The 13,402-nt window shown below is 48.7% G+C and overlaps 1 protein-coding gene across 5 annotated transcripts in view; it reads left to right on the top strand.

The window, feature by feature from the left end:
* LOC138092617 (F-actin-monooxygenase MICAL2) overlaps nucleotides 1-13,402 on the top strand; it is a 101,115-nt gene that overhangs the window by 70,004 nt on the left and 17,709 nt on the right. For 3 of the 5 annotated variants that reach the window (XM_068988673.1, XM_068988672.1, XM_068988674.1), the window contains exons 14-15: nucleotides 4,232-4,300; nucleotides 8,220-8,363. In XM_068988673.1, the coding sequence (XP_068844774.1) occupies nucleotides 4,232-4,300; nucleotides 8,220-8,363 (213 nt within the window). Of the gene's footprint in view, nucleotides 1-4,231; nucleotides 4,301-8,219; nucleotides 8,364-9,842; nucleotides 9,966-10,996; nucleotides 11,216-11,517; nucleotides 11,620-12,791; nucleotides 12,918-13,402 lie in introns of all 5 variants that reach the window. The other 2 variants (XM_068988671.1, XM_068988670.1) reach the window with 1 other exon arrangement.

The raw sequence follows: 13,402 nt of genomic DNA, 5'->3' as shown, positions 1-13,402 counted from the left end.
CCTCCACAGACACTTTCCAAAGATTCAGGGACCATTATGTAAGAAAGTCCCTCCTCCATCCGCCCATTCATTCAACCAAGATTTACTAAGTCCCCATTTTATGCCAAGTTCTCATTGCTGGGGCACAGCAATGAACAAGAGGGCCAAGGTCCCTGCCAGAAGGAGCTGACCTTCCAGTGCAACTTCCTAAGTTCCTTTCACTCCCCTTCTCCAGCTGTGCTCACAGAACCACCCACCCAGCAACCAAAACTCCCACTAGGTTTTTCACACTTCTCAGTTCAGACTTGAAGACAGCTTAGGGAGTCAAGAGCCTTGAGTCCTGACGCTGCCTGCGTGGCCAGTGTAGGCCTTGAGCAGCGTGCACACCCCCACACCACCCTGGGCATCCGTGGTCTGCAGCTCTCTGTGGACAGTAATCACTGCTGTCCTCTGTGTTACCATAGCCTGGCATTCTGCACTGACTTATAGAATGAAGACGCACTTTAAAGCCAGGCCGACAACTACACATGTTTGAACCTCTCTAAGTTTCTTTGCTTGGGTGGAAAATGTGACATAATAACAAACATTGCATTGCTGTCAAGACAGTGTTGAACCAATGTGAGCTGCAGATCTGATCTCCTTCTCTGGCACATAGAAAGGGTTCTGTACATGATGGTCCCCAACCTGTCCTTTAGGAGTACTGACTAAACAAAAAGTCTCATTTTCTGAAAAGGGTAGAACTAGCTGGGTTGACCACTGGCGTGTGTACTGCAGCCGCGACGGATCCAGCGTTGTACGTGCGCACAGCAGAGCTGTAGATAGCTCGTTTGCTCTTGTTAGCTTTGAGGAAGTCAAGGGACATATTCTTATCCCAATTTTAGAGAAGGGGAAACTTGGTCTTAGGGCGATTATATTGTGATGCCATATAGGTGGGTAAATGTCAAAGCCAAACTAGAATTCAGATTTTCTAATTCCGTGAGTAACACTGACCTAACTTCAAACGTCTAACACTTATCCAGTGCTACATAGAAGAACTGTCTTACACACACGATTGTATTCATCCTTACAATAGCTTATTTATGACAGAGACAGTATAGGATCCTAGAGGTGAGGAAACTAAAGTCAGAAAAGTTTGGTGATTTTCCTAAGCTCACTTAGCTGAAAAGGAATTCAGGTCAGAACTTGAACCCATGGCTCCTTGCTGCTCTGCCACAGAGGGAGGAGCTCTCTTGCCAGTATCACTGGCCATCTTTCTAAATATCATGGTGGCCACTGTACTCTCAGTCAGGCCACTGCCTACAATGGCCAGTCTCTCTTCCTATGACCTTGGTCTGAATTTCTCCAGGGTTAGGGCTCATCGGCTAACTAAATATAAAGTTGGTTTGTTTGGGGCTAAAATCAACTTAAGTCAGGTAGTATGGGAACAAAAATATTCATGCTGATTAAATAAATGATGAGCTTGGTAGATATATGTCTGTTTTTTTAAATGGAGATCACCAAGTAGTTTAATAAATGTCTTTTGATATATAGACTTCTTCAAATCACTGGGAAATCATGATAATAAAGTGTCTTAGGGTGACAGGATGGAAGAAATTTATGGGAGAAGGAAGCAGAAGCAAATTATTTGTTTAATCTCATGCTGCCTCTGGGCACAATAACCACCTTCTTCCTCCTTGTACCCCAGTTCTCTATGGTGCAAAATAGAGTTCAAGGAGGGGGATATGGAGGCATTTTTTTGGCTCCCAGATAGAAATGTACAGATAAGAAAAATTAGATAAAACTCCAAGTTGGTGTTTTCTCAAGCTTTCTGTTTTAACTTGGCTCTTGGTTGAGCATAAGTGCTTTCACGATAAATCCATATGGAAGAGCAGAGACCCTTGGGGTCTGTGTGTGGCTAACCTTTCCATATAGACTGCATTTTATTGTCCTGTGGGTCAGGCTGAATCAGAGGAACTGAGGTTGCCCCCACCCGCTTCCTCTCTCCCCCTGAAAGATTCGGGGGTCTTCTTAGGTCCTGCTGCTGGGTACACTCCCCCCAGGAATGTTTTTTGCGCACTTGCCACTAATGTACTGAGTATGGATCCATGCAGGCTCTGATTGTTGGACCAATCACACCCAGAGAGTAAGATATGTTGCTCTTTGAAGGAAAAACCAAGTCCTCATTAAAGGTGGAAACCAGAAGAACAGCAGAAAACTCTATGATGCCTGAAGTGTTCTTGTGGGGAGGACACCCTGTACTTTCACAGGCTTGTCTCGGGGCCAGTGCAGCACTCACAGGCTGTGGAGCCGGGCGCCTAAACAGCCTAGGCCTCTGGAACCCGACGCTATAAATAAGGTCATCTGTTTCTCTTGGTGTTTGCCCAAACATTTGGGTTGAAATTATTTCCATTCACAGAAAAATGATTTGTTAGAAGCTGAGGGAAATGTTGAAGGGAAGGTGAGGCCCTTTGATCTGTTGTTTTGTGCTGCCTGAGCAAGGGAAGGGTCACATTCTTGAACAAATATCAATGACTAAACTGCGGTTGATCTTGTTTTAAAATTTTTTTAAGTTGCTGGTAAATAGGAGGAGGGGCAGAGGTGGTGGGGAGTGTATGAGCAGGGGGAGCAGGTGCTTGCCTGTGAGAGCGAGTGGGTACAGACTAGACTGTGTGCTGAGGGCTCTGATCATTCCTGTTGACTTATAACATCCGGGAGGGAAAGGGTCCTCTGGGATGGGGCAAGGTGAGGATGTCTGGTGGGGATTGGGCTGCAGCCTGGGTTTGAGGGAGAGAGAGGCCAGCCGTTTCAGCTGCATCCAGTGTGAACAGAGACTGGGATTTAATCTTGCCTTCTCTGGCTCAGACGATAAAGAATCCACCTGCCAATGCAGGAGATGTAAGAGACAAGGGTTTGACCTGTGGGTCAGGAAGATCCCCTGGAGAAAGAAATGGCAACCCACTCCAGTATTCTTGCCTGGGAAATCCCATGGACAGAGAAGCCTGGTGGGCTACAGTCCATGGGTAACACACTCTTCACACTTTGTTATGCGAGGGACCCGCTGAGGGGGTCAGAGTCTCCCGTGGGGAGAGAGGCGGCGTCAGTGGGGATGGCTCCATGGTCCTCAGTGGGCTGGCCATATGGGGAAGGTCCCAGCTGGAGGTCTAACCCCAGTGTCAAGGAGAGGGTTGGGGGTAGGGGGAGGCACTAAATCCAGCCTGCAGCCCCATCCCAGCTTGTAGCATCAGCTCAACTTGTGCAGTCCCACTGCTTCCCTTAAGTAGAAAAGCCAGACCACAGGTGTGCCCTTGGGTGGCCCTTGCAGGCATCATGCAATGGGCTGAGGTAGAAGGGGGTCTCTAGATTTAAATGTCCAGATCTGGGAAGCAGAGAGTCGACTGTAAGGGGTTATCAATAGGACAGCCATGCAATCTGTTGTCTAAACCAGGGTACTTTTGAGAATGAGGGACTTCCCTGGTGGTCAGTGGTTAAGACTTTGACTTCTAGTGAGAGGCGCCAGGTTTGATCCCTGCTTGGGGAGCCAAGATCCCATATGCCTCGCAGCCAAAACACCAAAACATAGAACAGAAGCAATATTGTAACGAATTCAATAAAGACTTTTTAAATGGTCCATAACCAAAAAAAAAAAAAAATCTTAAAAAAAAATAGTGGGCATTATTCCTGATTATGCCTGGGGGGAAAAATAGTACATCAAAATGTCCTAGGAAAACTGAGCTATACGGTCACCATGGTTTTCATGCCATATCTGATGCTGCTTTGAAGTTAACACAGTATCATTTACCAGTAGCTGCAGTGGGACTGAACGGCAGACGTAATTTGCCATCAAATTCCTGGACAGCTGATCTGAGTCCTGAGAATCCGTGCCTGTGAGGGGAGCCAGTGGCACCTCTTCACAGGAGGTGATATCCTCAGGGCAGCATCAGCAGGCCTGGCTGTGATGGCTCTGAGTCCAAGGTCACTGACAAGGAGACAATCCCTGCCCATGTCACAGGGATTCTTTGTGCTTTGGGATGTTTCGGCATGCTTTGGGGATCTGTATTCCCACTCTCTTCGGACAGAACCCCTGGCTCCTGAGACGGAGGGAGGCTCCCTCCGCTGTGCCTGAACAGAGCTGAGAGCGTTTGCCACGGTGCAGGGTAATGTCATCCCCTCAGTTCCTGAGCTGGCAGCTGTTGCGGGCAGGGTTGCATCCCCAGTGCTGGCACCGCAGCCCTTGACCAGCCCTGAGCTCACCACGCTTTCTTGGCCATCACAGGTGGACAGTCGAACCGAAGAGAACGACATGAACAAGCGGAGGCGGAAGGGCTTCAACAACCTGGACGAGGTTCGTGTGCTCACTGTCGGTTCACACAGAGGCCTGTTTCCTGACAGCCAGTGGCCACAGCCCAGCGCCTGACCGAGGCAGTCGCCCTGCCCTTCCTTCTTTCCTCTCATGAACCGCTGGGTTCCAAGCTTAGCTCGATGGGCAAACAGTCAGGTCTGGTCACTAGCTATGTCACTCTCCCAGGGTGTGGCTCATGTCTGTAAAACACAGATGATGCATTTGAAATGTAGGATATTTTGCAGAATTTTCAAAGATTAAATAGTAGGCAAAGGAGGAACATACCTCAACATAATAAAGGCCACAACAAACTCAGAGCAAATGTTATTCTCAGTGGTGGAAAACTGAAAGCATTTCCTCTAAAATCAGGAGACAAGGCAAGGGTGCCCACTCTCCCCATGACTATTCAGCATAGTTTTAGAAGTCCTAGCCATGGCAATCAGAGAAGAAAAAGAAATAAAAGGAGTCCAGGTTGGAAAAGAAGTAAGATTCTCAGTCTGCAGATAACAAGATTCTCTACGTGCCAGGGTCAAGATTGCATGCATGCATGCTAAGTCGCTTCAGTCGTGCCCAACTCTGTGCGACCCCATAGACGGCAGCCCACCAGGATCCTCTGTCCACAGGATTCTCCAGGCAAGAAGACTGGAGTGGGTTGCCATTTCCTTGGTTTAATTTAACTTAAAGATTAAATAAGAGGCTGTGTAAGCATGTATGCATGCACACACCGTACCAATCATGGTCTCTGGCACCTAGGTTAATCAAGATATAATCACTATTAATAGTAAGTAGGAAAGAGGCACCAGCAGTCCCACTATTCTCCCAGTCCTCATTTCTACTTTTTGTGTTTTCTGTACCATTAGTCTTTAAGGCGAATGTCCCAGCACCCACAAGTGCCACCTTCTGGTGAAAGAAGAAAGTTACAGGCTGCTTTGTCAAAGCCAAAGTAGCCTTTACTTTGTCAGACGGTAAAGCGTCTGCCTGTAGTGCAGGAGACCCGGGTTTGATCCCTGGGTTGGGAAGATCCCCTGGAGAAGGAAACGGCAACCCACTCCAGTACTCTTGCCTGGAAAATTCTATGGACTGAGGAGCCTGGTAGGCTACAGTCCACTGGGTCGCAGAGAGTCAGACACGACTGAGCGACTTCACTTTCACTTGTCAAAGCCAAGCATGAGTCTCTCTCCTGCTACTGAAAAATTGATCAGAAGAAAAAGCTTACCGGTTTTTGCTTCCCCAGGCAGCTCTTTAAAGAGACCTGAGATATATACTTCATTCCAAGTGAAAGAAAGTGAAAGTCGTTCAGTCATGTCCAACTCTTTGCGACCCCATGGACTATACAGTCCATGAAATTCTCCAGGCCAGAATACTGGAGTGGGTAGCCTTTCCCTTCTCCAGGGAATCTTCCCAACCCAGGGATCAAAGTCAAGTCTCCCACATTGCAGGTGGATTCTTTACCAGCTGAACCACAAATGAAGCCCAAGAATACTGGAGTGGGTAGCCTATCCCTTCTTCAGCGGATCTTCCCGACCTAGGAATTGAACCAGGGTCTCCTGCATTGCAGGCAGATTTTTTTACCAACCGAGCTATCAGGGAAGCCCCACACCTCATTCCAAAAAGCCATTCTAATCCCACAAAAGCAGGCTAGATGCTATCTCTGAATTGTAAGAATACCAGCTTTAGCTAGCCTACTGGCTGATACCAAAACAATGACTAAAAGGCACAAGGGATAATTTGTAGGATACATTCGTACTTGATTTATAGAACTTAGGAAAAAACTTCTGTTACTTCTATGATTGAGAGCTGTTGCTCTTGGGAAGCCAGTGAGCAGGAAGACGGCTGAGAAACATCCCATTCTCTAGTTCCGGGGCACCACCTCAGCTCTAAGCGCCTGTGATTTGCTCCTGCCTCCTCCCGAGAAGCTTCCCTCGGATACACTTTGTCCCGGGGGGGAGTCTTCTCGGGCCTTTCATCTGTGCCTTATTTGAGGGGGTGTTTGTACTGTTTCTGTCGCTGGCAGCACAGGAGTCAGTGTGGGAAGAAATCTGGTCGCACCTGCCTCTTCTGAAATGGCTCTATTTTCTTGGCCAGCTGTTTGCTTAAGTGAGATTTAACCAAGCAATAATTTCCTCTGAATTCTTACTACTCGAAGTGTGAGCCAAGAACCAGGGCACCAGTATCACCTGGAAACTGGTTAAAAATACAGACTCTCAGCCCCGCCCCCCCCCGCCCAGACCCACTGAATCCAAATCTGGTTTTGAAGTGATTCATGAGCACGTGAATGTCTGCAAAGGGCCAGTCTGCATGACCCACTGTCCTGGCCTACTTTGGGCTGTACAAACAGTGACCAGCCTAGTAAACTTGCCCTATTCACACTCGACTGGATTGCTATGCAGAGTTGCAGTTCCCGCTTTGAAGTGGGGAGTGACTCTTTGATTTGTGTTTGTCCAGCTCTTCAGAGTGGCTGTGCATACCAGGTTTCCCATGGGGCTGCTACACTTAGGGAATCTTAAAAAAAAAAAAAATTGACTATAGCTTATCTCTTTTCATGAATTTCTTCTAAGTGAACATATCTTTGTTTTGAGAACATCTGTTCCTGAAAGGGAGATGCATTGTTTCCTTGGGAAAACTGACTGCCCTCTTGACATGGCAATGCCATTCGTATTTCTGAGGCTGATGGGAGCAGATCTATGGTACCAGGGAACAGACATTTACTGGACAGCAATCAGTTTCAATGTTTTATTTTTAGCAGATGAGCTAAGAAAATCTTACATGGAATTCCATTTTGTAAAGCAGCATAACCAAGCAGTCAAGGTCAGTCTCTAAACAGTAACACTGCTAACTGCTAAGTCACTTCAGTCGTGTCCGACTGTGCGCAGCCCACCAGGCTCCCCTGTCCCTGGGATTCTCCAGGCAAGAACACTGGAGTGGGTTGCCATTTCAAGTCATGTTGATATCATGTATCCCAAAACAAAGCAATGAGAAGGACCCCTCACCTCTGTGACATCCTTCTTCAAAATCCCTAACTCTGGTCTAATCATGAGCAACCATCAGTCCTACCCAGATGGAGAGACTTTGTACAAAATAATTGACCTGTGTCCTTCACAACTGTCAAGGTCATGAAAGACAGAGAAAGATGGAGAAAGTGTTACAGATGGGAGGAGGTGGAGAAGGCATGATGATTAAATGCAGTGTGGGATCCTGGATTGCATCCTGGAACCTAAAAGGACATCCGTGGGAAACTGGTGCAATCTGAATCAAGTCCATAGTTCTGTTACCGGTATCATGCCAGTGGGAATTTCTTGGGTTTGATAACAGTGCCATGATTATTCCATACGATAAATGTAAAGTGCAGCTGCGTCTGTGCTATGCAGGAGCTATTGTACTGTCTTTGTAACTTATCTGTTAGTCTAAAATCATTTCAAAATTATACTTTTTTTAAAAAAAGAAACAGCAGGGCAGGACTGGTTGCCACTGGGCGTGGGGTGCAGAGGAGAGGGGACACTCGGCGCCCGTGCCTTGCCCCACTGACACCCCCTCTTGCTTCCTTCATCCCCACTACTCTTCACCTCCTGTCAGCCATGTGATGGGTTTGCAAACTGTTCTGTTCATCATTTCATTATTTTATTTTTGCAACAGTTACATGAGGGTGGGTTACTGCTCCCATTTTACAAATGAGGAAACATTAGAGAAGTCAGAATTCAAAAACTGTCTGGCTCCCAAGCCTGGCTGTGCCCACCTTTAGGGAACCATGTCCCACCTTTGAGCATCGTCTCCATTGGGCGTTGCCTGCTCTGTCTGCCTCACTTTCTCAGGCCATAGAGGGTGTCCTTCTTCAGGGAACCGTCCCTGTTGTGAGCCCCCAGGCCTACCCCATGATGCCTGGGTTCTGGATCCAATAACCAATGCTCTGGTTTGGCCTTTGCAGCCTTCAGCTTTTTCCAGCCACAGCTTGGGCTCCAATCAAGAGGGCATTAAGGAAGGTGGAAATCAGAACAAAGTCAAGTCCATGGCAAGTCAGCTGCTGGCCAAGTTCGAGGAGAGCTCACGGAACCCCTCAATCCTGAGGCAGGTGAGTCCTGTCAAACATCCACTGACCTTGCCTTCCTGGTGACCAGAATCTGCTGAGAAGCCAGCAAATGTCAGGCAAGTGCTGGATTTCAGGTATGCCAGCCAGTCCTGGCTCAAAAGGAGACTTGAGCTTCTTCTTGATCTGGAGTCAGACTTTCCTAAAAGGGGCCGGATAGCAAGTATTTTAGACTTTAGGGTCAACGTGATCTCTCTTGCAATGACTCAGCTCTGCTGTAATGGCAGAGTTGAGTCACTGTGAAGGCAGCCATGAACAGTATGTGAACAAATACATGTGGCGGTGTGCCAATAAAATTTTATTTGCAAACACAGGCAGCAAGCTGGATTTGGCCCGAGGACTGTAGTTTGCTGATGCCTGTTCTGCGTTGGAGATAAAATCCTTTCCCTGATTTTGTTTTGCTTTGCAACCATGGCTGGGTTTGCTGTCATCTTTGAAACAGTGCAGCTGGAGGAAGCTTTAGAGATGCTGACTGTTTGAGCGTCGAAGTCCATGGTTAAAACCCTGCCCAAACCAGGGAAAAAACAGAATCACGGGTCTCAGCTCCATGTGGGCCTACAGGAATGGAGACCGACCTCCTGAGTGTACCCTGGTGCTCCTCTCTCCTTGTTCCCTTGGGTCAGGCTGGCAGGGCTGTTTGTCTGACCAGGGTCTGTGTAAGGCTGAGGACGATGAGATGCTGTGGGTCAGGCTGCAGACCCGGCTCTCTTCCGTCAGACTCCGACTTGGAGTGTGCACTTGTACGGTTTCATTTGCTCCCCTGAATTTCCTGGGGACACCACTGCCACATTACAAAAGCTTGGGCAAGGGGTTCAGTTTTTCTTCGCAGAATATCCGTCACATGACAGAATTAGGCCCCTCTCAGGAGAAGGACTAACTCTTGGTTAATCTGGTTCAGAGGCAACCATAAACATCTTTCTAGTCTTGATGTAGGTCATGTCCCTTCTGAAAATACTGAACTTCCCCACGAAGCCAGGTTTTATTATGAGGAGTTTTCTGAGATTTGTAACTGTCTGAATTGTTTTCTCAACTGGCCCTTCTGGAGGCTTGACCCCTTGCGGTCCCCAGGTGTTGATAAGGGCTCTCTTCCTTCAGAAGGACTGTAGCATCCCTGTCGTCTAATGGGCAGGAGGGACTTTGGGACCAGCCACCCTGGCCTGTCATGGGCTCTGGCAGTGCCTGCTCAGTGCCCCGATCCGAGCCAAAAGCACTGCCTTCTGGGGATACACACATTGTCTAGGGAAGGGGACCATGGGACTAGCTATTAACAGGGACAGAGAGCTGGGGTTTGTGTTTCCAGCTGGGCACAGCTCGCCGGCGCTCAGCCCTGGGCTTGCTCAGCATCTGCAAACTCTGTTTCCCTGCCTCTTCTCCTCTCCTCCCTCCAAGTGTCTCAGTCTGACTCGCCTTTTCCTTCCTATTTCCTGTGGCTGCTTTTTTTCGGACTCACCTTCCTTCTCCCAGGAGCACCGTGTCTCAGGGATAGGTAAGCCTATACTGCGCTCTTCCTCTGACCCTCCTGTTAACTCTCGCGGTCCCAAGCCGGAGGAGCCCACACCCAGCCCATCACCACCTCTGAAAAGGCAGGTAGGGCTCCTTCCAGTGGATGCTGTCTTGGTGAAGCCAGAGGGGACTTTGATCCAGAGGGGTGGGGTCCATGGCTCTCTCTGCACCCAGCGTAGGGCTGAGTGTAGATTCTCTGGGAAGGCAGATACAACTTGAGGTTACCACCCTTATAGGTAAGGATAACCAAGGATGCACCATCTTAAATACATGCCAGTCGGCGATATCAGCTGACCAGCTACCATGCTCTCAGTGCTTCATTTATTGAGGAAAAAACAGACCACTCCACATGGGGTATTTTATGTAGTGCCCCTGGGATACTCAGCTTATTTGCAGATCTCTTGAGGAGACTGATTTCTAAATCGATGGGAAAAAGTGGCAGATGATAGAATGGGCTCAGGTGGCCAGTTAGCCATATGCCAACAAAGGGGTAAGACTGGGATGTGGTGAAGACCTCCCCAGGTCCCCCAAGGACTTGCCCAGTGGGCAGGGAGATAGCCAGGAGCCATGGGCTGAGGCTTTTTTCCAGTTAACATCTCTGGGTTTGGAATTAGAATCACTATTATTGACACAGCACTCAAAACTACTAGACAGCATTAGGAATTTTGTGTTGCTTCTGGGGTGGGGGTGGTGGACGTCAAAGGAGGTCTGTGTGGATATAGTGCAGTGATTTTATGTCCCTGTGTATAAGAATCATCTAGAGAGCTTTATTTAAAAATGTCAATCTCTGGTACCCACCCCCAAACCAATTAAACCTGACTCTCTGGGGGTTGAGCTCAGACTTTGAGAACCAGGACAGTACAGGTTCTGACTCGGGGGGTCTGGAGTGTTGTCGATAACACCTCAGATGGTATAGTTAAGGAGGCTATAAGTCAGGTGGTTCTGATGCAGGTGGTGAGAAGTCAACACTCAAGGTTAGTTTGGACTCTCACTCAAGGTGGCACTTGGCATGCCCTTGCCCCTGATCCTGGTGGAGATGCCTTCAGTGAGTGGTGGGAGGGGTCCATGAGAAGGGCCTTCCTCGGGAAGGAAGCTTGATTTTCCATCTCCCCCAGTTCCCCTCCATGGTTGTGACAGGACACGTGCTCCGAGAGATAAAGCAAGTGTCTGCTGGTGGTGAGTGTCCAGCCAGGCCCTGGAGAGCCCGAGCCAAGTCTGACCTGCAGCTGGGTGGGCCAGAAAACCTCACCAGCCTGCCTCCCACCTGCCCGGGAGCGCTGGCCCTCTCTGGGGTGCTGCGGCGGCTGCAGCAAGTGGAGGAAAAGGTTCTCCAGGTGAAAGCCTCGCTCTCCGCCCTGCCTCTGCCCTGCCCGTGTCTTTGCCCTGCTTCTGCCCTGCCTGTGTCTTCGCCCTGCCTCTGTCCTGCCTGTGTCTGGGATGCCTTCCTTTCCCCCCGCTCCTCCTGCCCAGGGTGGGTTCCTCCTCTGACTGCTCTTCCCCATCTCTCATCCTGCCTGCCATGTGTACTGAGCACAGCAAGCCTAACTGGCTGCCTCTCCACCTCTCTCCCAGAAGGAACCCTCACCATCTCTGTCACTGTCTCTTTTTTCTTTTTTCTTTCTCGCCTTGGCTACAGAAAAGGGCTCAGAACTTGGCCAACAGGGAATTTCACAAAAAGAATATTAAGGAGAAGGCGGCTCACCTTGCCTCCATGTTTGGACATGGGGATTTCCCACAGGTAAATGCAGGGCTTTCAGAGCCCCTGGGAACCCAGGTGTTGGACCTCTGGGGAGATGACATGAATCGGTCTCTGGAGCTTCATTTCTTCCTTCCTCCACACTTGATAGTCTGTAAAGCTATTTACTTTTCAAGTCACCAAAGGCTTTGGACTGGCATCTAAAAAAGCTCCAAATGAGGAGACTCAAAATAAGTAGATAAATCATAACAAAGGGAAAACCAAGGCAGAAAAGCGGGCTCAGGTCACAGGAAAATAGAAGCATGTGTACTGTAAGATCTTAGCTTCTGAGTAGGCTGAGCTTCCTAGGGGCCAACACAAAGAGGGGCAGCTGGTCCATTGCAGGGATCACATCACAGTGCCTTTAAAGTGAAAGCAAGCCAGCTGCTCATGATGTGTGGCAGTGCAGTGGAGAAATACCACCATAGCCCTGATCTGGAAGACCCTGAGTGTCAAGGTCAAGCACATGCTGTAACCTGCTCTGCTTTCCCAAAAGGCAGCACTGGCCAGACAGAATGGCCCTGCCTTAGAACAGGAAGCACAGCCCAGTCCAGGCACTTCTCTACCCGCTGAAGAGAAGAGTACGTGCTTGCAAGGAGGTGACAGAGTGGAGGGTGAGGACCCGTGGTGCGCATGTGTAAGCTGCTCCCGTGCTCGCAGCAAGCCTGGTCTCTAGAACACTCCTCTACTGCTTTCACCCGGCCTCCAGACCTGTGTTCTCTGCTCCTTGGCAGAGTCATAGATATGGGAAGGATACTCTGCCTTTCGTTCATTTTCAGGGTTCTGTGCAGCTGCAGAGGTCCCTGCTGGGGCATGTGCCCCAGAGCCTCCTGGGGTTGTCCTTTCCTAAATTTGAAGCTGTTGCTTTATATCAAGCTCCAGAGTGGGGCCTTCAGGAGTTCGTACCTATGTTCGTGTCAGGAATAGGATGGCTCTGCTCTAGCTATTTTGTGATGAGGGAGCCAGAATAGCTGTAACAGAGTGCATTGTAACCAGGAGCTAGACAGTCCTACTGGGCTCCAAAGACACAGGTTACATATTTGTCCTGAAACATGAGCCTGGATATCCTTTCCCCTCCTTGGATGTGTAGACTAGGGGGCTGTATCATCAAAGCAGGTGCCACTGTGCATTTCCCTATGGATAATCAGAGTTTCCTCTGTTTCTATTCTGTGCAGAATAAACTCCTCTCTAAAAGCCTGTCTCATACTCATCCTCCGTCTTCTCCCTCCTGCCTTCCATCTCCTGATTCAGCTGCTACTTCCTCTCCATCAACTGTTGACTCTGTTTCTCCTGCCAGAAAGGTAGTTATCCCAAACAATTGTCTTCCCCTACTCCTTGCATGTTCTTAGATATTCTCCTGCTCCACTCAGCCTGCTCAGATGACCATCTGAAGCTTGGCTTGGCTGGGATGAAAATTTATAAGGTCCTTTACAACAGTCCTGAGTTTGGTTTTGGTTTTGTGTTGGAGCAAGAAACTAAACAGAACAGACAGCACACAAAACCTAATCAAATGGTGCTTACTTGTCTAGCAAGCACTTTCTGAGCACCCACTGTATGCTAACCATCATGCCAGATGCTGAGAAAATGAGGAGGCGGGGGTGCAGTTCTCTTATACGGTGTAGATGACAAACAGAATATCAGCATAGAAGTGTATCACATTACACCATAGGATATTGCCAATATTTGGCTATTTTTTCACCTAGCAAGACAGTCTCACATGGTGCACCTCAGACAATACTATTGATGTGAGAGGTTTAAAAGGAAGATTCTAGGAACCCAGAACGGT

Source organism: Capricornis sumatraensis, chromosome 16 (assembly GCF_032405125.1).
Source record: "Capricornis sumatraensis isolate serow.1 chromosome 16, serow.2, whole genome shotgun sequence".
Lineage (NCBI taxonomy): Eukaryota > Metazoa > Chordata > Mammalia > Artiodactyla > Bovidae > Capricornis > Capricornis sumatraensis.
Note: the sequence above shows the minus strand (reverse complement) of the source record. Positions and strands in the feature narration are given on the sequence as shown.